The 25,646-nt window shown below is 37.5% G+C and overlaps 2 protein-coding genes across 3 annotated transcripts in view; both read right to left on the reverse strand.

Annotated features, from left to right (window-relative positions):
• Positions 1-7,533, reverse strand: part of LOC109033000 (uncharacterized) — a 53,552-nt gene extending 46,019 nt beyond the window's left edge. The window contains exon 1 of the mRNA XM_072302911.1: positions 5,470-7,533. The gene's annotated coding sequence lies outside the window, so the exon portion shown is untranslated. The remainder of the gene's footprint in view (positions 1-5,469) is intronic.
• Positions 7,534-10,488: 2,955 nt separating this feature from the next.
• Hr83 (nuclear hormone receptor 83) lies at positions 10,489-25,614 on the reverse strand. Of its 2 annotated transcripts, XM_072302536.1 has the most exons (7): positions 24,693-25,614; positions 22,381-22,521; positions 20,817-20,912; positions 19,074-19,298; positions 16,395-16,590; positions 14,604-14,728; positions 10,489-13,403 (listed from the first exon to the last, which is right to left on the reverse strand). In XM_072302536.1, exons 1-7 carry the CDS (start codon positions 24,694-24,696, stop codon positions 13,168-13,170), a joined length of 1,023 nt encoding a protein of 340 aa, XP_072158637.1. In that variant the 5' UTR covers positions 24,697-25,614; the 3' UTR covers positions 10,489-13,167. The 2 variants fall into 2 exon arrangements, with proteins under 2 accessions (XP_072158637.1, XP_018900949.2); XM_019045404.2 differs by lacking the exon at positions 24,693-25,614 and having other exon boundaries at positions 22,381-23,831.
• Between the last annotated feature and the right edge of the window lie 32 nt (positions 25,615-25,646).

Genomic DNA, 25,646 nt, shown 5'->3' on the forward strand with positions numbered 1-25,646 from the left:
ATCTCAACCAGCGCGTTTTCAAAACCGAAAAATTTAATTACGAGTAGGCTGAAAATTTATTTCGCCAGGACCGAAAACTTTGGTGGGTGATACCTTCGCTTGACTGACAAAAGGGTGTGACTACTTTTAAAGATGAGCCCGGAAAATTATCGAGTTATTATATGGACGACAGAATTTATCGCAAAATATAATTATGCCCTTATGTCAGGAGGACGACGATACGATCCGAAGATGTCTTCCTCATGATGGTAATGAAACGGATGATTTCCTTCAAGATTTCAATTTTACTTGCTGTTTTGAACCATGAAGATAAACCGCTGCAGCGTGTAGACCAACTCGTTGTCAGTGGTAACACTTTTTCAGGTAAATTTTAAAGTCTAACGAGCAAATAGTATCCATTCACGTGGACGGTACTGAAGTAAGACATATTTGTGACATAAACGCATAGGCAGTTGCGCGCCGCACAGTGGATCGAGGCCAATAGAGAGGTCGAACATGAAATGTTTGACTAAATCTGAACATTTTGATGTTTATTTCGTCACATTTAAAACTTTAAGGGGTGCTTCCAGGAGAAAATTTTACGAGGAAACCAATGGAACAACTTCTAGAACTTCTAAGTTTTGTACAAACAGAGTTGTAAGTGTTTAAAGTTTCCGAATTTTGCCCGACCTTTCCAATTGACTCGATTCACTGTGCGCCGTTTTGAAAAGATCGACAACGATGAATCCAATTTGCTCAAATTGATTGACGATAACTAATTTGACCCTCCTCCATTTCTTTTGATGAGAAATTTGAAAAATTCTTTGGAACAACGGCAACTCTGAGAGCTTTAAGAGAAAAGCCATAGCGGCATCGGAAACGATAACAAAGGGCGGGAAAACAAAACAACCGGCGGAACTTCAGCATCGGTGTGCATCTGAGTCGGATACCAAACGTTGAGCGGTGGATTCCGAAAGCCACACAAGAAACGTAGGTCATAAACTACCTCGTTTAAGACGGTCTTTTTGTCCAAACATTATCATCCGGCCCAGTGACGAGGCGTGAATAATCGATTATCGATATTTCCCCATTTGAAGCTATGGTAAAGAATCGATGATTAAAGTGTTCGTTGCAAACACCGTCTATCGATCCTTTTCCATCGATTTAAATAGCAGATCAATCGATATGTCGCAAAGCACGTCACGCCACTGATCCGGCCGCCTGCAGTTTGCTAATTAAAGGATGGCGATGCTGCTGGGAGAACAAAAAGTTATTTTTTCTCCGCACGCTCCCCCGACAACGCGCGAACAGAATTACGTTGATTCGTGTAAAATAATGTCCCGCGATGTGGAAACAGCCGTGCCGTGAGTCTCAACATGGACTAACGGCCAATAGTTTATTTTCCTCGCCATTTAATCTCAGCAGAACACCAGTTTTCGTAAACTTTGTTGTTGCACGATCGTGTAGCTGACAACAGGTATCTGTTGACTGTATTTCCATCTCAACGCAAAGGAAGAAGAATCTTTGCTTTGATAATGTTCATGTTGATAATCCAACAGCCAGACGACATTTATAGTACTTGAAAAACTCATAACGTACGTTTTGACCAGTTAAATCGATAGCCTTACATGCACTGACACGGAAAATCGTCGTCCTCCACGTTATAGCTTGTGCCATTACGTGGCAGACAACCATTTTCCACGTAAGTATGCAGATTTAAGTGACCAGGACTTACGCTACCACGATTTTGACACTAAAAATCATCTAGTTCTCGGACTATGCATTTTAAGTCCTGCGTACTACTTCACGATCTTTTTTTTTTCATTATTAATGTAAAACGCACTCTGTTATTGGAGTGCTACAACGGACGAGTTTCGACTCCCGTGCATCTCTGAGGAGGTGAGGAAAGCGAAAGTGCCTTCAATTTTGAACATGCAACACGCACATCCGTGGAACACGAATAGTTGCATCAAGGCGCTACCGCCAACTCAGTCACTCAGTCTACTCGTCGTATAAAAGCGGAAATGCCTCAAATTATTTTTTTAAAAAGTGCGTTTTTTTAAAAAACAAAAAATTGCTTATGTTTTCAGTATTTTGGATACGCGTGTTGCATATTCAAAAATTGGAGGCGTATCCGCTTTTATACGAAAACTAGACTAAGTGACCGAGTTGAACATAGCGCCTTGAAGCAACTATTCGTGTTCCACGGATGTGCGTGTTGCATGTTCAAAATTGAAGGCACTTTCGCTTTTCTCACTTCTTCAGAGATTCATCAGGTCTGCAGGTATCAGCTCAAATGGACCTAACTGAAAACTGTAACTAAACTGTGACATTTCTTGCAAGTTCATAACTCTGTTTTTCTTCATTCAAGTCTATGGCAAAAGTGCGGAACCACTTATTTCCATTACGGTGTTCCACAATTTTCGCCCCATTTTTTTTATTGAAGAGGAACAAGCTAACATTATATAGCCTGAAATTTATACAGAATATTCTGCTAACAGACAAGAAAAATTAAGAAAGTTTTGAAGAAATTACGCTATTTTTCAAAAGAAAAAAATGAAGTATGACAGGAAGTCTACAACGTCTCAAATGAGGTACGTGATTTCGCACTTAAGCCACCAAAATGCATGAAAAACAATCCAATTTCCGTGAAACACCTTACGTAAGATATTCAGAATGGGTTTGAAGGGATGAAAAGAGTGTTGCCAACCTATGAGCATCGTCACTCCTTTTAGAATATTTCACTGCACAGAGGAGCAATTTGCTCAGTTTTTGTGGGGAAAGTTGGCAACCGTGGTTTGAAGAGGGGTCCGTTGGGACAGCACGTGGCGCGGTCGCTCAGTGCTGTGACAAAGTTCTCAGTTTTGGAATCGACGTTTCAAATCCCGCTTCGTTTCAAGACTAAAAATATGACACTAAGGTCCATGCCACCTACAGCTTTTTCCCATCCGAAAGAGAGAGTTATTCATTTCTCGTGGCGCCATGCCACGCCAAGCCGCACAGTGCTCAAAATACGCGAGATAATAGATCAAAACGTATCCCTCTACTCCTCCTGAACCCGTGTACCGGAGGGTCTTTCTGAGAAAAGAGGACTTAACATTCGTAATGATCTATGTGCCAAAATGTTGAGTATGAGTAAATCAAGACTGTAATGCGGAATACGCGACCCGGGATTTACGCTGCTGAGCTGAGGAAGAATGCCGTATAAGCCATCAGACGTTGCCAGATTCCCCTCAATAAACAATGAATTGACTGATGGAAGTCTAATTATTTTTATTCAAATTTTTCAGACAATTTTGTTTGCAATTTAATCTAAAATAACTGAAAATTTCAAGGGCGAAAATGCACAATTTTTCTCAAAAATAAATATTTTATCGGGGGAGATTTGGCAGCGTCTAAAGAGTCATACAGCGTTTTTCCTTAGAAAGGCAGTACACCAATACTGCCGTGCTAAGGAAGAACGCCGTATGAACATTCGAGAGTTGCCAAATTTACTTCGTTAAAATGATTATTTTTGAGAAAAGTTATGAATATTTTTCCTTTGAATTTTCAGAATCTTTAGATGAAATTGCGAACAATATTATCTGAAAAATTGGGAGGAAAATAGTCATAAGTTTACCAGGAAATTCGCGTTTTACGAAGGAAAAATTGGCAACGCCTGAAGGTTCATACGGCGTTTTTCCTTAGCACGGCAGAATATTATTCTTGCAGGTCTTGTTTGAGCTACGAACTTCTAATGCATATTGACTGTGAAATTACCAGCACACGTATCTCGGTGTGCCATAATGTAGAATGTAGACTTCTTGTCATACTTTATTTTTTTAAATGGAAAACTACTCAACGTCAATTCTTGGAAACTTTCGTTTTTTCCTTGTCTGTGCCTGGAGACCTCTATGAAAATTTCATTGATTGGTATTGATTAAATGATCTTCTTCAAAAAAGTGAAATGGGAGCGAAGATTTTTATACACAGCAAATGAGATACGTGGTTGGTGCATTTCGCTGTCAATGGAAGGCATTAAGCTCAAAATGAAGCTGTTGAAGGAATGCATGGTGAGTGGCCGCGACTTCAGAATTGCTGCATTTTGGGAAAATGCATATAAGTACCCAAAATAACTCTTTGCAGATATGTGTTTATCGCGTATTTCCTTTTTGCTAAACGTGGTATCAGAGATTAAGGACTTTAAATGCGGGATCGTAAATTTTTTCTCGCTGATAACTGCCAAAACGTTCTCGCACTTACTTACGTGCCAAATCCCAAAACGGAATCGCTCGGAAGTAAAGAGATCTCTTTTTTCCCAGCACACCATAGTATCTTTTCGCATGACGTCGTCGAGGTGTTGTTTTGAATGTGAGCCTGAGATAGTATTTCCCTATTGCAAAATGTATTCCCACTGGTTGTTTGAAATAAACAGGACATATGGCAAAATTTAGCAACATTTGATGGCTGATTCATTGGCGAATCCAAGAGGGGGAGGGGGGCGTATAGGAGGCATGCACCCCCCCTTCACCCAAAAAATGGGAGGAAGAAAGAGTTAAGAAAGAAAAATGAAGGGGCGGAGGAGGGAAGAAATAAGGTCGCTTATAACTGGTAATTTTTCTTGATGAAACTGATTCAACTGCATATTGGGTGCTTTAAAATTTCGAAAACATTTTGGGGGGAAGCTTCTCGGATTCCCCTCCGCCCTCCCCTCCGGTTCGAAAGGTCTGGATCCGTCAAAGGTCTGATTCTGCTTAATGTTGTCCAACTGGTATAACTTGAGAGTTATATCCAACATGCATATTGCAACTTATGAATACCAAATCAGAGAGGAATTGTCATACAGGCTGCCACAGGCGTAAGAGTCTCTCACTTGTTTAATCTTCAATGGACCACTAGATAAGGTACAAATTTCAGCATTCTGATACATGTTTCTTAACCAAAATTTCACGTAAAACACGATGCACACAACAAAATTTACCGAGATTAACTCCTTACGAAGGTATTTAATGATTTTTGATGCGTGAATTCAAACCACCCGCTCATGAAAACTCAATGCTCTACGTGATTCACATCGCGCGCTGAACGTTATCATGACAGTATCTACGATGTAAACATCTGGCAACCTCAATCGTGACGCTTTGGCTCAGCTAGGTATAGCAAATTGCTCATTTGCGAATAATACATGGTGAGACATGAACATTGCTCGACTGAGAAACTTGCTGAAACCGTCGTAGTGTGCGATTTGACTCACGTAGAGCTTTGAGTTTCTTGTGAGCGGGCAGTTCAAATTCCTCGCAACCAATGTGAAAGAAAAATGTTAATATCTCCGTTAGGAGTTGGTTTCAGTGATTTCCGTTGCGCGAATCATATTCTACGTGAAATCCTTGATAAGAAACATGTATCAGAATGCTTAAGTTCGTACCTGGTCTAGTGGTCCATTGCCACAACTTATGATTACAATACTTGGAGTTACAGAAAGATATGGAACTTGCAAAATCAAGCACTTACCTATACCTATTCAGTCTTCTTTTATTTTCACCCCATTTTGAAGGAATGATCGCGGTGAACAATGTCCAAGCCAGATAGGAACTATCGGAGAATCAGAACAACAATCCTCGCATGAAAAATAAAAGTTTCTGGAAACCACTTATCACGTGTGTACTCAAATTGCATGTGCACTCAGGAAACTTTAACTGCCGAGAAAAAAAAATCAATGATTTTTGCTGTTCATAGACATTGAGAACTGAATAATACCGCCGAAAATATTACCGATATAGTAAATAGACACCGCGCGCACTGTTCCGCACTAAAAACATCCGAAACTAACGAGTATAATCCCGTATAATACTACCTTTTATTTGTCGTTAATTGAACAAAAATCACGTGTCACCGACGTAGTTTTCGTGTTAAAACCGACCAATTTTTATACTTTCCAGCGCTTAGCAAGTACACATTCAAATGAGCAGAGACTTCATCCGCCAAAATAAACACAACGCGAAAAAGTAGAAGTCATTAGAAAAGAGAGGAAGTCGATTGTAAGTTCAAGTTTATTTATGGCACTCGATTCCCACCGTGTATTACGCGTGTATTTCGTGGGCTCATGACCACAGGCACTGATAAATACAAAATATCGGGCACAACGATGAAAACAAATAAACTGTTTGGAGGAATGATCATCATTTGATAAAAGTCTAATGAAATGAGCGAGGTTAAGACGATCTCATCCTTTCGGGATTGGCGGTTTGGCCGGACTGAAGAAGTTGGTTGAACTGAACTTACATCGGGAGCTGCCAAACTCCCCGAGTCTATAAATATCTCCAACTCCTATCCCTCTCGAAACCGCCTGCCACCGCTCGGTATTTGAACGTGAACTATGAAAAAAGAGAAAAAAAAGAGGAACAATGAAAACAAATGCTTGGAATTTCTTTTTCATTGGGTGGGCGCAGCGGAGGGCCACAGCATCGGGGCATCTTCACCGGAAGGAAACTCATTATGAAGAGTGTAGTTTTTTCGATGATTTTATGCCCAGCATGAGCCGCCTGCTCCTGTTGAGCTAATGGGTCTTCCAATTGAATCTACAGTTATATACATGGAGCACGAGTAAATGCACATAGGGACTGCATTTTCTACCACTACTACTGTTTCTGGTTCATCCATGAAAGCACCTATCTGAATTTGGAAAATAATGTCATATAAGTTGAAATAAGGATGAAACAAACCGAAAACATGCATTTTTAAACTTTTCATAACATATCGAGATGAAATTACCAGACCATGTACCTCGGTTTGGGGCGTTGCAACCTTCCTGTCATACTTCATTTTTTTAGATGCGGGAACTACTTAGCGCCGATTCTTGAAAAGATCCGTGATTTATATTTTCAGTGCGTAGAAAATTCTGCAAAAACTTCAAGGAATTGTATTGATTTGTTCTCCTTCAAAAAGATAAAACGGGAAATGGAGATTTTTAAACACCGCAAATGAGATCCGTGGTTTGGTAGGTTCACCGTCGATATAATTCATCTTATGCATTTCAGGTTTAATCCCATCTTCGGCGATATAATAAAATCAAATAAGTTGTATATAAGTTGTTTCTTAAACGAGCTAGACATAATAATTCTTTGATGGAAAATGTATTTCGCACTGTGACGACAGCCAAATGAGCCGAAATGAGAATGTGCGGGTGGACTAATCCTCAATTTTTAAACTTCCACACGAGCTCATTATAGGCGCAGAGCATGAAAAATGACAGTGGTGCAGGTCTAACCATTATATGAAATTGTGATTTCTAATTAATTTCAGTAGTACCTCAATTTATTTGGATTCAGCCGCAACAAAACGCGGTTCAGCTACAATTAGATGCGGGTAGCCTCAATGATGCAGTAATGACCCTTTCAAGCAATTAATTGCAGTCAGAACAAAAAAAAATCAGGGTGCATATGTTTACATACACTGGTCATACCTTATGAAATTTACAAAACGGCAGAAAAAAATAGAATGTCGGTGCAGGTCGTACAGGGCTAATTACTAGATAAAATGGTCATTTTATAATTATCTTTTGCAGGATCTCAATTTATTGGGACTCAACAACTGGGGGAATTCAATTGGGTAAGCCCCCCCCCCCCAAAAAAAAAAAAAAAAAAAAAAAAAAAAAACTCAGATGAGAAAAACAAAATTAAATAAAAGTGAATATATGAACGCCTCGCTCGATTCAGCGCGACGATGCGATGTGCGCACCGGGCACGCATGCTCTTGATATATTCGCGTGTTTTGCTTTCGATGGTGCTTCCGGTAATCTCAGAAACTATGCGCGCGTTTTCCTCTTTTCCTCTCCGTCCTCATCCTCTTCGGGCAAAAGCAAAGAGGAATAGCTTACTTCAAACGATACAACTTCCTCGCATCCGCAATTTCTCCTTTCCACGTCTCCGTAACTCCGGACTTCCGTTTCCATTTATGAAGATAAACGATCGAAAAAATTTCAATTTCTCCATCCGCGCGGATAGCCGCGGTGTAAATTTGAAAATAACTGGAGCTCTTGAAATTAGCCGCGGGGCGCTGCAGAACGCAGGAGGAAACGATCACCGGTTGATTTTGAATTCAGCCGAGATTCATCTTTCCTCAGACAATAGAACGTGACTATTTTCCGACTTCGCAAAATTTCCGTTTAGGTCCAGTTACACGATCAAATTGAGCCATCAAATTGGGCCTCTCATTGGTCACATTCTGAATGCGACCAATGAGAGGCCCAATTTGATGGCTCAATTTGATCGTGTAATTGGACCTTTTCAAAATGGACGAGTTTAGTAGAGTTGGACTAGATTTTGCAATCAAGAATTGCAGTTTCTGACTCAGTTTAAAATTAACGTATTACCATTTGTTCCCCTAAAGACAGATGTGTGTTTCAATAGAAGCAACTTAATACCCTTTAAAGATCTGTAAATAATCCCCTAAATTATAAGAAATTTACGCACTAAATTTCAAGTCAAAATTACGCACAATTTTCTGTTGAGACAAAATATAATATGATGAGAATTTAGGAAACATCTAATGTAATAGGCAAATTGGACTGCATTTTGCAATCAGGAACTACAATTCCTAGTTCAGTTTAAAATCAACGCATGTACTATTAGTTCCCGTATAGACAGGTGTTTTTAAATGAGATGGGAATTGCAGCTCCTAATTGCAAAATGTAGTCCAATGAGCTTAATTACATTGGATATTTCCCAATTTCTCATCATATTTTATTTTGTTTTTAACAGAAAACTGTGCAAAATTTTGACTTGGAATTCGGTGCGGAAATGTCTTATAATTCAGGGGAAATTTACAGATACGTAAAGGGTATTTTGCTTTTTGCGTTGCGTTGCTCACGTATCACTTGAATCACCACAATAAAATAAGACAAACGGAACCAACACAACATAGAAATAGAAGAAGGTAACTGTCGTGCGTTGATGACGGCGCAGAGATACAACTATTCGTGCTTGATGGATGTCCGCGTTGCATCTGCAAATTTGAAGGCGCAGTGGCGCGAGGCGTGAACTCTCAACGCTCCGCTAAGTGTCGCTCCGACTTAGAAAGTTAAAACAGCGGAATCCACTCTTAGTGCGGATTGCATTCCTTGTTTATGAAACTAGATACGATTAGATATGTGATACTTTCTCTTAATTTTTTTAAGGAATGAAATCTATACTAAGAGAAGATGCCACTTCGAGCGGGTTTTCTGGGGACAAAATAATCTTTGAAATGAAATAATCCTAGGATTTCACTCTTAGAGCTTGCCCTAGGATATGTGCCCTTTGTACAGCATCTACCCCTAATTCAAGGGAGGTTCCCTCCCCGAGAGACTACTTCTCTATATCAGTCAAACGCTCCGCACAGAAATGCGGCTAAAGTGCCTATCCGTATGTTAGCTCTAAGTTTCAAGATGTCAATTTTTAGTCCACGAGTTCTAGCAATATATTTACAAAGTTCCAGCTCAGACGCTGCCGGCGGGCTGATGACTGAAAATGCCGGGTGTCTTCTGTGCGGAAAAAGTTCGGATACACTGATAAAGCATTAATTTCGGGAGGTCGGCACGGGAGTACGGAAAAAGTACGGATTTTCCGATACGAAAATCCGAGATTTTCGTGATAAACTCTAAAAAGTAGCCTTAGGAGTTTGCGATTTCCATTTATTAAGTTCGTGGTTCGGTTCCTCGTGTTTTTCGGTTCATACCTTTGTCATTCCATCATTCCACTTTCCCAATCCGAATCCAGTTAAAAATATGTGTGAGATGAAGAAAAAGTAAGGAAGAAGCAAGGATTGTTAAGAATCACCGAAAAAATGAATTTTCGGGAAAGTAAGGAAAAAGTCTTTGTTCAACTACCCTTTTGAATCTCCTTACTTTACTTGTCTCTTTTGTTATCACACACATTATGTTATCACTATATATAACTTATATCTATCATCACCTAAGCAAATTAGTAATAAGATACGCACATTACAATTTTTTGTAAATATGTACTTACTGAATAAAATTTCGCTTGACAAAAAAACAAAAAAAAACAAAAAAAAAAAACTACCCTTTTGAATGACAACTTTTACTCATTGTCCCCGCACCGACATTCCAACATTCACGTCTCGTATACGTGCTCTCCAAAATCTTCACTTTCATGGTTAATAGCACGGGCTGCGCTCAGAGGCTGCGCTTCGGTTCCACGAAAAGGTTTCTTGAACATATGCACGGAGAAAAAAACTTCGTATATAAGACCCGAAGTTGAGGTCATATGGATCTCTGAAGTTTTCTGATCACGCACCCGAAAACTTGAGGTCGAGCTGCCGAAGTTCGGGTCAGACATCGAGGCACTTCGGTACGTACCGGAGTACTTCAGATGTGTGATCCGAACCCTTCGGTATATATCGAAGTACTTCAGATGTCTGTCCCGAACTTCGGCAGCTCGACCTCAAGTTTTTTGATACGTGATCTAAAAATTTCATAGATCCATATGACCTCAACTTCGGGTCCCACGCACGAAGTTTTTTTCTCCGTGTGCTCTTACTTACACACCTAGAAAATTGTTCTTGTTCCTTATAATCTCACCACTGGTTTTTATTGTTGACTTTCTCCGATCATTGTACTCTCACAAGTATTCGGAGATAAGTTGCCTTTCCGTGACGGGTTTTGCCCTAGAAGAGACAAAACTCTCATTCAGATCAAAAATAAACTCAGAACAGCTCAGAAACGGAGGGACGCATTTCCGATGAGAACGCTTTCTTCAAATTTTGGCACCGAGTTTGTTATTTAATTAAGTTTTAAAACCTCGAACTTTCATGGTTTTACGTTTGAAAGAAGAGTGCATCGTCAGTTCGTCACACATATAATCATATGCATTGCGTGCTTAGACCTTGCTAGAGTGGGAGCTTAAGTTTCTGTGTTAACCACTGCATTTAGATCGTACAAACGTTAGGTTTTAGGAATCCTCGTAACAATCAACTTACCTTAAAATTTACCATCGGGAATATTTTTTGGCATTTAAAAAGGTGGAAATAATGCACATCTCATACCAAGATTTTTGCAGTGACATTTCTTAAATCATCATGACTCGAGAAGGATGATGATGTCTTTAAAATGGAAATGGGATTTTTTCAATTAAAATGTGACAAATCGATGGCCAAAGTAAGAAATTACGTTTCTCCTGTTGTGAGATTAAGGACGTCCTGGCATTCTTTATTTTTTTTTTTTTTTTAGAAAAAAAAAAACAAGTCATCATAAATCCTTGAAAACTTCCTCTGTTTTTCTTTCCCCAATCCCAATGTAAATACGCAATTTTGCGCACTTTGACAATCCATATTTAATAATTTCATCAATTTTGGAACTTACAACATGGAACTTCTAATGAACCATAGAATTAGAAGCCGAACTTCAAGCAGAGGCAAAATAATTGGATGAAAATTAGCCTTGTGACTCTTAAAATGAATTCATTCGAATCATACATCGCGGTCATACATATTTCTCGCGTGCAAGGACCTTCTCAAGAAAAAATCATCCGGTTATTATAAATAAGCAGTGTTTGGTATCCATGGCACCTATTATAATTTTTTAGTAAAAAAGTGTTTCAAAATAATAAAATATTAATTTTTTATATCAGCACACTATACAGTTTGGTATGTTTGTCGGACATCATTCACACCAAAAACAGTAGCTTGGATCTTGAGCTTAGACTCTTGAAAGATGTGACAAGAAAAAATACTTATGATTCAATCGGATTTAAACTTGAATCATGAGGAAATCGGCTTCAATTAAGAGGCTTGGCTCTCTATTCAAGCAAAAATCCGATCGAGTAAAGGTTATTTTTCTATCAAACTTTTTAAGAGTCTGGACTCTAGATCCATGCGACTTTTTCCAGTGTTTGCATTTTGGAAGCTATTTTTTCTTCTGTTTTATCTCATTTATGCGCGTGTAAACACACAGAAACCACCGAGCGGTGAGTAGTAGTCAGTCAGTGCAAACAGTTGAGTGACGTTGGATCATATACGAAAAAAGTTAATTTTATCACAGGAAATTATTTTCAGAGCAAAAAGATTCGACGGCCCCCAAGGCGGTAAGCTTCAAGAGACCCTCGAAAATGAGAACAAAGGATTACAGACAAAAGTGGGCAAGACTAGTGTCTCGAGTCCAGACAACTGCGACCGACAACTAAGCCCGAGTGACATATATCGAAAAATTGTGCACGAAAAATAAGTCCCAAAGTTGAGGGGCAAGACTTGAGGTTGACAAACAGGGCCGCTCAAAAATTCCCAATCAACATAATTTCGAAATGTTTCACGAAAAAATTTCGAAATTATAGGACTAGGTACAGTAAGAAAAAATAATATTTGATCGCAGTTTCTGAGGTCTACTTTTCCTTTTTTAAGGAAAAGTTATGTAACAAGTTGAATTTCTTAAGTACAGACAACGCTGGCCGAATGGAGGAAGAGGAGGGGAAGGGGGTTGAGCAGGGGCTGACGACAAAAATACGCTCAAAAATAAACGCAAAACAAATGGAGAAAGAGTCTGAGTTGTGACAGATGCGTAGTGGTAATTAATGAATTTCTTTCCTCCTTTTCCTTTTCAACGTCTTTCTTTCCTACCATTTCTATTCTTTTTTGCTTGTCTCCTAAAATTCTAGCGTATTCATCCTCCCTGCCTTCCATCTGAACTGGTTATTATAGCCAATTAGCTTTCAAAGTGTAACAATGCAGTGCAATGGTCAAGTGGATCACATTCTGCAATAAGGAACCACTATTTCTAGCTCATTTTTGAAACAACATAAGTGCCATCGGTTTCCTTATGTAGATATGCGTTTTTAAGGAAGAGTCAGAGATAGTGGTTCCTTATATCAAAATGTAATCCAAGTGATACTCAATTTGTGTCCTTCAAGTTTTAGGAATATGTCATTTGTATTTTCTCTTTCAAACTCATATGAACAAAACATTTGAGGAAGTATTAGAGCTATACCAATTGCTAGATATTAAAAAAAAAAAAAAAAAAAAAAAAAAAAACGTTACAGTTTTTGATTTTTGTTTTGTTTTTTTATAAAAAACTTTCAAATACCGTAGAGCACTTTTATGTTCCGATACAAACAGAACCACTTAGGTAAATTATTGTGATTACATTGACAACATGAATGGAAATCATGTCATTTGATGTATTTTTCTCTCAATAAACGTCGATCTCAAAATTTTTTCGGTCTATAAAATGGATGTTATCAATTGCTCAACGGGAACTTGTCCTACAATTGGGCTGAAAAAAACACGATTGATTGCACTGCTAATTTGCTGACTGTTCAATGTGAGTAGAGCAGTCATGATCTGGCCGAATCTCTTGGACGAGTTCATAAGCGTGTAATGTTGTAAAGCAACCAGTGTCCTTTCTTGAAATTCACAAACTCTCTCGTAACCAATTGTTTGTGTGTCGTAAAGTAGATCTGGAATCATACGGAAAATGTGTAAACAAATCGTGATACATTATAATGAAAAATGAAAGATAATTTTTCAAAGGTAGTGCAAATATATTTATTCTGTTAAAACAAGATGTTTGACTTCATGCACATGCATCACAGACTTCCGAGCAGTTACACTTTAGAGACATGCAAGTTGCATCAACCTCTCAATGAAGGCGTTTTGAGTGAGTTTGATGCAAGTGCGGTCTGTTGGACGAAAAGCACACGTTTTTAATTCTGCGTCACTAATGGAAAATTGTATTTTTCTTGCTCCAACTGTTAGAAAAGAGGCACAAAAAATAATTTTTGGAGATATGCCTCCTTTTTGAAACATGCACCATTCAAAGATATTTATTTATACATGCATGATTCCTAAGTCAGATGAAAGTAATCGTAGCAGACACTTTAAGAAAAAAAAAGAAAAAAAGAAAAAAAAACAGACAAGTGCAAATCGCACTGATCTAGAAATTGAAGTTGTCACAGTTTGAAGTTATATGAAGTCTTACAGTTCAAAGAAGTTGGAGATACGATCATAATCCGGAAATTTCAGCTGCAGTCTAGTTGAGTATTTTTTTGAACTTCAAGTGCCACTTATGTTATAATTCTGTTTGATGTAATATTTTCCCATACTTTAATTTTTGACATGAATCATCTATATTTCAACCGTTGCTCTGGTGTGACTTACACCTTGATTTTTCAAAATTCTAGATTTTGTCTCGTCTCTTTGGAGTCTGCTCAATGATTTGGACCGATAATAGCCAAGGTTTTATCAGATAAATTTGTAGGTGAGATTGGAGGTTGTTGACAGTTTTTCAAGTAAATATACCGTCATGGCATTTAACTTATCGATCTTACCGAAATACACAGCCATTTTGAGTGATTATTGCAAAAATAGTAATTGTTACTGTTTCTTGAAAATACGCCCAAACATAAGTAGTTCCTAATTTATTCATAAAAACGTCGGAAATGCGCCAGTTCACTAATTTCGAGAAATTGGATTTTTTTCTCCACAAGGTTGCTGGGCTTTCTCTTGCAAAATTTCATCCAATTTTATTTTAAATTTTCAGTGAATGGTTTCCCCTAATTATTACGATTATTTAAAATAAGATGAAATATACTGATAGTTGAAACGGGGTTTTAAATTAAAGCTTTACAGCATTAACGTTCCCAGTAATCTCATCATACCTGGGCGAGTTAATATCAACGATTCAATAAGTGATATCTCCATGGCGTCGAGTCTTAAATTTTGCAGCGTACGAACTGACCGCCTCAATAAAATTGGACAGGTAAGTGTGCATCCTGGCAAACGACTGAGAACAAAAAGAACATAACAAAGAAATATCAGTTGTGCACATTGTTGCCATACTGACGAAAGAGCGTATCTCAATCCCTACGTGAGCCGTGTTCTCTGCATAACTCTTTGATTTTCGGGAAATAGAGATACACCGTTAGGTTCTGGATCGTTTGATCTGAGATGTTGAACTCAAAGTTCATAGATGGGTCTGATTTGTCTCGGCAAGTAAACTATCTTTGGGGCAGCTAAACTAACTCTGGGGCAAAGTATGGTGTGTCATGTGAGACTGGAGGCGCTTCGAAAATCGTATTTTTTTTTAGTACCCTTCTCTTTCTTCCTCTGTGCCAGAGAAGGGATTTTTACTTGTGGACTTTATGAGGGTTTTATCAAAATATTAAAGAGCATACGCTGAATTTTCAATGCTTCGCACACAAACCAGAGAATTAGTTCAGTCTTAACATTCGCTCTAAACTGTTATGCAATAATTCGCCTCTGGAAATGAATAATTGATATGCTTTCCTAAATTTGTTATAGGATCAATATTTATCATCTTGCTAACTTACAGCCTAAGATCAGACAAAAAGCTAGTTTTTCGGTTTTTGAAGAGTTTATGGCAACAAAGTTTTTCGGTTTTTGAAGAGTTTATGGCAATAAACAGGTGCAGGAATTAAGTTTAAAAAATGAGAGGGGGGGGGGGGGTTGAGTACTTCGTTCGAAGTAAATTCAGTCTCATTTGCGTATAAATGAATCCCACAGTTGCAAACTTGTGGCAATAAAAAATAGTGAGCCGATATTATTTTTTATGACGCTTTTTTTACAAAGCAGATAAACAGGAAGACAGATATTTTCATCGGTATCAAAAACCTATGTTTACAATTTTGAATCGAGTAGAGAGGAGGAGCGAGGGCTTAGGTCAGCTGATCACTGAAAAAAAATTCTCGGCGTTTTTACCAAGGTCCGTTGGTACCTTTACCATCTCACTTTTTTACCAACTATTGGTAATTTTACCAAGACAGACTGACCAGCTTACCTAAAAACCGGTATTTTTACTGTTTTTTTTTCAGGTAAGAATACCACTTTTATTGGTAATCAATGCCCGGTAACTTTGCCATTTTATCTCGGTAATTCTACCACATTCGATAAAAAATATTGGAGTTTTTACCAAGGTCCAGTAAAATTACCGGGAAAGTCCAATAATTTTACCGAGATTTCTCGGTAAAATTACAATTCCATAAATGGTAATTTTACCAAGAAAAAACTGGGATCAAATATAACTCTGAATTCTAGGTAATTTTACCCTTTTCTTCGTAAATACACCAAGATTTTTTTTTCAGTGATTATGAGAAAAGAACAAAAATAGTTTCGCGGATGATGTTGCTGCGGCTGGAATGAAACGCGTCCGTAGATAATAAAATACCTATGTGCGAGTGAGTACTTTCAAGAAAAAAAAAAGAAAAAGAAAAGAAAAAAATTGAAGAATATTAGTTCCTAACCTAAACCGTGTTTCAAGGCCAGCCGTCTTCTTCAGAGAGTTTCTGATAGGAAAAATTCAAATTATTTCGATACTAAACGGCCCTACTAAAATATTTGCCTTTAAAAATAAACGTTCCTTCTCTCGTTAATATAGACTGATTATTCTAAAAAAATATTATTATATGATCATTATGTGTCTATGTACGTACCTTCTTTCGGAATTTTTCAAATCTGGAATGATATTTATTGGCCAGTAAGCGACCCTTAAGAGAAATTGTAAAGGCCACACACTACTAAGAATAGTGTTTTGGTCATCCTTTGACAAGCAGTCAAACGGTTCAGTTTTCCTCGTCTGTTTGATGAAGGAAAGCAGGATTTGAGCGGCAATTTCTTGCTCGTATCCATCTGCGAAAATGTTTAATTTACTTTATCGTCGGGAGCTTTCACTCATCAATTAATTAATAGTGGATGTGGAAACAGAACGCTGCAATTGATGAACTGGAATCTGAAAGCACGAGGTACTCGCAAAAATAGGCATGTGCCAGAATTTTCCATTGCCACATGAGAACATATGTCCGTGATTTACTCCCATGTACAAAAGAAACGGTTAACTAAGACAAGGAAAATTGCATTTGTCGGAAAGAAAGCCTATAGATAAATCATACGATTTCAATGGAATCAGAAAAATAGCATAGTGCCAGTAGACAAATTGATACCACGATCACGTAAAATTTTACTTTCTTTTTATGCAGGTGGATTCCTTGACTCAATTAGTTTTTCTCTTAAAGTAACGAGTAACTGCCAAGGAAACAGTTCTCTTGTGATACGATAAATCTGATTTTTCTCACAATCAGTACAGGGGCCTCGGAACGAATATAACATCGTGGTCATGATATTGGACTCCATGCTCACCTATTTAATACTCGGCTGCTCATCGCGTCCAAGTTATTGAACTCAATGCTCACTTTAATCAGGAATAATTTTTTTTTTTTTTTTTTTTTTTTTTTTTTTTTTTTTTTTTTTTTTTTAAAAATCCAAGTTAGTATAGCGTCCAAAATTTTGGGATGTATGTCATAGGATGAGCATAGGGTCCAAAAATGTATCAAGAAAATTTTTGTGAGATAATGTATAAATAATAATAAAAAACCTGATCATTTTCGCAGGCAAATAGTCAAATCAGACCTTTTGTTAAAAATAGTCAGATATTCTTACCTATACTGAAATTCTGATTATTTTGCTAAGTGTACGCAAAATAATTCTCTGGTCATGTCGGCAAGAATTCTCTGTAAAAATTTGTTTATACAGTGATAAATACGTTTTTAATACGTAATGTGTATTTAAATACGTTTATAGTATTTAAATACACATTTATCTCAAAATATGCTATATTTTATAAATTAAATAGGGATCACAATTTTGCCAGTTGAAGGAGTATAAGGAGCATTTTGGAACGGAAAATACAATGGTAGTCTTAATTTTATGGATTTTTATTCTAAAAATATTATAAGTTCGAGAGGTTTTTGTGAAAATATAAAAAAACCTTTGGGAAGAATAACTCTTCAAATCTGCGGACTCTCCTTGTTCCTTCCTTTCACATGCCTTTGGTGAGTTTAAATGTTAAAATTTTAAAAATTCTATGTTTTATGACGTGCTGAAAATTTCATGATAAATGTGCATTCAGGATCTTAAAATCGTTTAAAATACTATTGTATGCTGCATACTTTATCAGAGAATTCTTTCTAACTGGAGTAACGAATTATTATGTCTAAAATTAGGGTAAAAATTCAAAATTTCAATCTAAGTAAGAATATTTGACTATTTGCCCAGGCATTTGACAAAATGCCTGATTTGAATATTTGCCTGTGACAAAAATATATGGGTAGATTTCAGCTCATGGGATAAAATATGGGAAAGACGTGTAACTGGTTGCTCAAAACTTTCAATTATAATATTATCTCTCAATGTTTGGTTTTTTTTTTTTGCGTAGAAGCAGGCCACACCAACCACGAAAAAATTCTTCAGGAGATTTGAATAACTCTAAGACTTTTTTTCAACATGCTAAACAGTGAAAATGTCAGTTTGGTGACGTGTAACTCGGAGGTAGTTAATGAATATCAACTCGTCATATAAATAAACCAGGACCTTTGCGAGCTTTGTCTAATTTTTTTTCAAGTCTTGAATGTATTTGATATAATATGCATTGAAACACCAGAAAACTACATTATTCAATTTAATATGAGACGTGAAGCTCTAAGAGAACAGAAAAGTAGTCTTTACTCTTTAGCTTGATATGGCCAAATCACTTTTTAACTTTTTTTCAGAACCATTTTCTCCCATTAGCTGAAATCCACCCATATCCAGTCTTCGAAACTCACCTTTGAGTTTTAGAAGCCATGTGGCGCATTGCCCGATTTTTAGGCGCCATTGAAGATTTTTTAGGGGCCAAATTGACTTTTAGCCCATATATTACGGCGCATTTAGTGAAAAGTTAGATGTAAAATGTTTCCGTAACAGAACTTGTAAGTAGCTGTAACTTGGGGAAGACAAAAGCACTAAGAATGAAATCGTGAAGAATAGAAAAAGCAAGCTTTCACTTGTAGTGCTGATAATTCTGAGTTTTTTCAATTTAAATAGATTTGTTTTTCTTTCTGTATATGACTTCCTGCGAAAATCCAGATTTTGAGGGGGCAATTTTTAGGGGCCTTTTTGGCGCAGAGTTTTCATTTTTTAGGCGCGATGACCGATTTTTTAGGCGCATTTGGCGCGTTGGCGCCTGTGAGTTTCGAACACTGCCAATATCCTTCAGTTTTTGAGTCTCTCTAATGTACTCGTGCTCATTTTTTCATTTCCACGGTGAATACGAAGAGTAGAAAAAGCAGGCTTTTTACCTGTGAGGCAATAGTTGACAGGAACTGGTGTGGATACAAGTGGAAACGAGACGCATGAACCAGGAACTTGACAGTCGGATCGAATAGCAGCATGCCCGTTGTCATAAGCGTGAAGTGATTTTCCATTACCGCAAAATGACGCTTTACTCAATCCGCGGGAAGATCTCGTGGTTTCCATGCTTGACCTCTTACTTCTTTTGCGAGGGCCTCGTTCAACTTGCACAGCTTTAAATTAACGACAATTTTTGTTAGTAAGATGTTGCCAATTTATTAAATGACAGATAACCATCATTAGAATGTATAAACAAATGAAGCATCAAGGATGAAAAGGGCATGAGGTAACTTTTCTCGACTTTTACGGAGCTGCCAAAAAATATAATTCTTTTTGGGGGGAAAGTTGTGCACCCGCATATTGCATTGTATAGTATGATCAAATTCAATGTTCTCTGCACAATCAATCAATTGACTTAATTAATTACTTTGATATTATTATACTCTCACAACATTTTAAGATTGACCTGACATTTAAAATGTAGCATTTGGGAATTTTTCACGTCGATATTGTATGTTATGAAGGAGGAGAGCTTCTATAAATACATAATCAATCAAAATTAAAACGCATCTTCGGCAAATCCTGCGCTTTGTCTTTCTTGGCATGCTAATTTTTTTTTTCCCTAAAGGTGAAATTTCAATTTAGAACCAACCTGATTAGCTGTAAAATTTAACATTAAAAGCTGATATTATATCCCGTGGATTTTCCAGGAGTAAATGGATTTTGTGGTTTGTTAACCCTGGCTTTTCCTCACCACTTTATATGCCATTTGGACTTGTTCCCTCTTAATTCTACATTTTTATGGTGTAACTTACGAGTTCTTTAAGAAGGAACTGTTACTAAGGAAGGAGACACATTGTAAATTTCTGAAAAAGATAACTTATGAGTAAATCTATTTTTTGGGTTTATCCGGTTACTGGAAAATTTTTCCAACAAGGAGAACATCTCCTCCATGGTATTCCGGGACCAGTCAGCCACGGTATAATTCAGCCAGACCTTTTCACCCACAACTCTTGACCCACAGCATTTAGATCATCATGCACTTTGGTATACATGACTTTTTGCAAAGAGGGATTTTAACCCACATGTATTTTATAGTGCCCATGGAAGTCTTGAGTAAGTTGAGTTGAAGGCGAACATGCATTCTATCTCCAGTCTCCAGTTATTCAGACGAAACCGCGGGAGCGGTGCTCACTTTTAACTTTTGCAACTTGCAACTGATGAAACGCATTCAGGTAAAAATAAAAAACACGTATGGTTAAAAGGGTTGCTGGTGAATATCCGTGAGTTAAAAAGTCTCGGGCGAATAGTCTTCTAGGCGAAAATTCCTTAGGTGAGTAGTCCTGGCACTGAATTTTTCCAATTTTTTCCGTCTTCAAGTGGTTTAAAAAGTACAATTTAATAGAACCATCATCTCAGCTTCGTAAAAAAGGACACTTGTGCTTTTGTATTCTATCTTCTCTAAATAACTACTGATGTTTGTATTATTGGCGAGTCGAGGAATAGTTATCGTATACTTTTCCATCTCTCGATACGTGTTTTGGATATATAAAGTATCTGCCTCTATTACAATTTTTTATGGTTTCGTGATTTTTTAAAAATTAATCACTTTATTTCATTTCAATTTATTAAATAAGCTTTGTCTCCGATAAATGCGAAAGTTCAAACTAAAGTTGACGTAAGTGACTCACCTGTTGTAATCATATTAACCTCCAAACATTTCTTCAGTCGACAGTAAGGACACCAATTCCGCTTCGTTTTGTCGATGATGCACTCTCCATTTCCAGCTGTGAAGAATCCCAAAAAAATAAGCACACTACGCTCGTATTTTCCCCTCACATATCGAAAGAACTTTATAGGGAGGACAAAAAATTTACGGCCCGTATCGAACCAAAACGCGCACCAGCGGGCCGATTATTGAAATTGATAGACAAAGCTATAGACAAAGAAAACACAAGGAGTATAGGGCGATCCTGTTGGTTGCAATCGGTGGTTCTTACAGACTAAGGGGGCAAATGATGGACTAACTATCGGGTCTCTCGTGGGTTGCCGTTAGTTAGTCTATTACCTACTTTCTATGACTATTGCCACCACTAGCTTCTACCAATAGGATCCCTCCAAATCTCTTTTGTCGTCTTTGTCTATAGCTTTGTCTATCAATTTCAACAATCAGCCCGCTGATGGGGCACTTAAGGGACGAAGCTTTGAGGAAGCCGAAACTTCCTATGATACAACATATTAAAGTGTATATTCGATCTTGATTTTTATTTATTTCAAAATATACTACAACCATAGTCTTTGAGTAAATTAACTGAATTTTAAAACTCTAACAAATAATAAATTAATCTGTTCTACAGTGTTATTATCTTTAACCCAACCTCCCAACCTAATTTACCACGTTTGCTTTTCTCCTTCAAACCACATTTAAATTAATGTAATTACCAACTGACCGACCATTCATACTCTCAATTGAATCGGTGAGAGCGAAAACACACCAACTCTGTAACTCGAAAACGCTTAGTTTTCATCAACGACAGTCAATTTTCATAAAGGTCATTGAAGTTAGTGCATCCATTCCAGCTTGGACCTTTAATAGGTCCTTTAGTACTTGTCCTTCGGCACTAAAAATATTTTTCTAAGAGTAACTTCTTCACCTACTGTGCAGTTTTGTGTGTGTCTTGATTATTATCATTTTTTCGAGTTTATGTGTTTTCGTTCTCACTGATTCAATTAATAACGAGACTGAATTTCACGTATTTCTGCCAAACGGAAGTATGTGCATAAAGACATGAGCCCTGAGACCTATGAGAATATGTGCATAACAGGGCTCACGTCATAATGCACATAGTCCTGTTTGATAGAAATACGTCCAATTAATTAACCGAACTATGTTAACGCCACCGAGTCACCATTCCGAATCGGTGAGAGGGACCCTCGGTTTCAAGCAGAACTCGCATTTGCTTATTATCTTCCCCGTGGCGTGCCATTTGATTTGGGCTGTCGAAATAATAAAAGCCCCTTCACTAGAGTCCCCTCAGTTCAATTTTACTTTTGACAATAACATATATGGAGTGAAAAATTACCAGAAATAGAGTGAAGAATAAACAAAAAATAGAGTAATATTCGGGGGTGTTTATCAACTACAAACTCAAAATAATTGGTCCCCGATTGAGGAAAAAAAAAACTTCGACTGGCAACTATTTTCAAACATACCTATGCAAAAAATATTGGAAACTAATTTTCAAAATCAATTACCTATGCAAGAGTAGGACATATTTCGTCGAATGCTCCTCTTGAAAAAGCAAGAACATCCATCACAGCAGTACACACCGTAATGTTTCCCGAAGGATTTATCTCCACATACCAAACAAGCAACGGGGACAGGTAAGTTTCTGCCTGAAAATTGCGTATCGTGGAGTTCATTCCAAAATAAAAATACGATCCACATTAAAACGAAATAAGAAGTGTCCTCATTTAGGAAAACATGTGACGCGCCTTAACTATACAGGGTGGGCCAGAAGTTCCAGGACGGTCGGCTAACTTTTTAACGGTTCGAGATAGAAAAATGAAACTTTGGGAATGTTCCTATCTCAAAGGGGACCATCTTATGGGGGAGTCAAAATTTTGGTCCCCCCTAAGGGAGGGGGCGGGGGCCCCCAACTTTTTTTTTCAAATGGCAACCCCTATCTTGTGATACCTCATTCGAAAGATCATAAAAAACTAAGAATTTTGGCGCAAACCGCAGATCAATATCTTAATTTTTGACCGAGTTATGATAGGATCAAAGGTCAAATTTGACCTATTTTCAAAAAATCACAACTCCGGTTCAAATTATCGTAAAGAAAAAAATAAAACGAGAAAATTTACTAAATTGTGTTCGCTTTTTTGTAAACATTGCAGAAATCACTTCGAACTAATTTTAAGGGGGGGTTAGGACCCCCAAATTCGTCAATTCAAAGGTCATTCAATTTTCCAGTGAAATAAACCAATTTCCCTTAGATTTGCCTCCACATTATCTCAGTAAGGTCAAAATCAGTTCAACATTACGTTGGGCAAGTCCCCAAATTTCAGGAAAAGTTAAAAAAGTTGGGAGCCCCCCGCCCCCTCCCTTAGGGGGGACCAAAATTTTGACTCCCCCATAAGATGGTCCCCTTTGAGATAGGAACATTCCCAAAGTTTCATTTTTCTATCTCGAACCGTTAAAAAGTTAGCCGACCGTCCTGGAACTTCTGGCCCACCCTGTATTACAAGCATCATGGAAGTTGGAGGCGAAAACTCACAGTGCTTTCACAAGTTTTGTTTATATTTCGTCGTCCCTCTGACGTAACAACGTATCTCAATTTCCACTTGAGCCCTGTTTTACATATAAATCCATGCTTTTTGGGGCTCATGCGGAAATTGGGATACGTTATTACGTCCGAAGAACGACGATTTGTGTGCATACTAACACTTGAAGCACTAAAGTTTGAGCACTGATTTTTTTTTTTATTATTAAATTTTAGTAAATTCAGAAGAACTGAAGAATGAGGGAACTGATTTACTTGACGCCCTTTATGAAAGTTGGCTCTGAATTTTCTGATTGGATCGAGGATTCTGATTAGCTCAAGGTATCGACGGTGACTCTGAACCATGGCTATAAAACTTCAGTTCTAATTGGTCATGACAAAGCAAAGAAGAATTGGATTACATTTTGCAATAAGGAACCACTATCTTTGGCTTTCCCATAAAAGCACATATCCGCACAGGGAAACCAATGGCATGTATGTTGTTTCTATAATGGGCCAGAAATAGTGGTTCCTTATTGCGAAATGTAATCCAATTACTCCTCAAAACAAAATTCGATGGCTGAGACCCATATCCACGTATCCCATTTGCAACAGTTTTACATTTTTCACGTATATTTCATTTTGCAGAAGAGACACAAATGATCTAAATTGCTTGTACTTTTTTTGATTCCTCTTTAGCACTCCATAGTCATTCAATAAAAATTCAAAATTATAATGTAGTTTTTTCCTTCCCCCCACAAAGTTAAGCATGCAAAGAATAATTAGTTTGTTGCAATTGAGCTGTGTGGTTTTGGAATTCCGCACAATTCAATCGAATATTCTCATTGTTTACTTGTGAAATCGTCGACTTCAAAAAGCATACGGCCCACTCACCAGACAGCCGTGATGAATAAACAATGAGAGAATTGGATTCAATGACATTATAAATGAATGAAAACTAAAAATAATGGGTAATATTAATACACGACTTGTCTCGATGAAATATTTCTACTGTGTAAATCAAATATTTGTTATTACGACACGTAAACTTCCAATTTCTCAACTAAAATTGTACTCAGCATACTATGGCGCTCCCTTGGCACAAGTATTTCTCCTATCGAAATCAAAAACTGGTGGGGAAATTGTTTAACTTTCCTAAGATGCATTCGATTTATCTCTATGCATATGATTATTTATTCTTCGTATAGTGGAGCAGACAATTTGAGCGTCAAAAGGGGGAAAAAGGCGCCAAAGAAGTGAAGTCCTCAAGATAAAAAAATTTAAGCTATTTCAAACACTCACCCATTTCTGGTCGGATCAAAATCACTTGTTTGCCAAAATTTACTTTCGTAATCTAAACCACATCGGCACTATCTGGCAAAGGAAACTTTTGATTAAAAAATACGAGGGTCACACTGCAATTATAAACTCAGCAATCGGTCAATCGCATATGGTTATTAAAAAATAATAAGGTAAAAAATACCTAACTAACTATCTCGATTTGAGTTAACATGAGGCGCATTTAACACGATATTTGACCATCTGTAGGTTTCTCAAGAATGGTTGAAGAGCTGAAGATAATCCGAGTGTAATAGACGGCTGAAAAAACCACTAGCTTTATTAATACATTGATTCGAAGTATAAAATATCAGGGATGAAAGACTGTAAAAAACCCATGCTCATGAGAGATGGATCGAGAGTATGGCTTGTTGCGGCGCTAGTTTCTGAAGGAGAATCATACCGTCAGCGCACGAATGAGGCGATCCGTATGCACGGTCCTCGAACAAGTCCAGCCCTCTTTTCCATTCATGACTAAAGGTAGGCGTACTTTCTGTGGTGAAAGTAAGCAAAGGCGGGGCTATAAATCGAAAGGCTGAATCGTAGTTACCGCAATAGCATTTCCTCCTTTATGCGTGGGAGTTATGATTAGCCATGGCATTCAAAATTATTTCCATTCCCCTCGCTATTTCTATTGTTCCGGATACTGTTCATTTTTTTTACTTCCACAAGGATTTATTATTTGGCATTTTTTTAAATTTATCTTCCCCATATGACCACCGCATACAAACTCATCAGTTCTCCTTGGACATTGTATTTCTTTTAATTTTGTACGTATAAGTAGCAGTTTAGCATCACAATATTGAAGGGTTATTTCATCTCATCAATTACATTTGCGTATAATATTGTGACGCAGAATTGAACATAATGAGAGAAGCTATGCCTTAAAAAAGTATTGAAATCCTTCAATAAAGGTCA

Source organism: Bemisia tabaci, chromosome 7 (genome assembly GCF_918797505.1).
Source record: "Bemisia tabaci chromosome 7, PGI_BMITA_v3".
NCBI classification, from domain to species: domain Eukaryota; kingdom Metazoa; phylum Arthropoda; class Insecta; order Hemiptera; family Aleyrodidae; genus Bemisia; species Bemisia tabaci.

What these genes read in the sequence shown, in the direction of transcription:
- Hr83 (XM_019045404.2), bottom strand. Translation starts at nt 22,573, where the DNA reads ATGTGGATCGTATTTTTATTTTGGAATGAACTCCACGATACGCAATTT. An exon ending in GGTTAATATGATTACAACAG is followed by an intron (nt 19,299 to 20,816) that starts GTGAGTCACTTA and finishes GTTAATTTAAAG; the next exon opens with CTGTGCAAGTTGAACGAGGC. An exon ending in TTGAAAAATTCCGAAAGAAG is followed by an intron (nt 14,729 to 16,394) that starts GTACGTACATAG and finishes TTTTGTTCTCAG; the next exon opens with TCGTTTGCCAGGATGCACAC.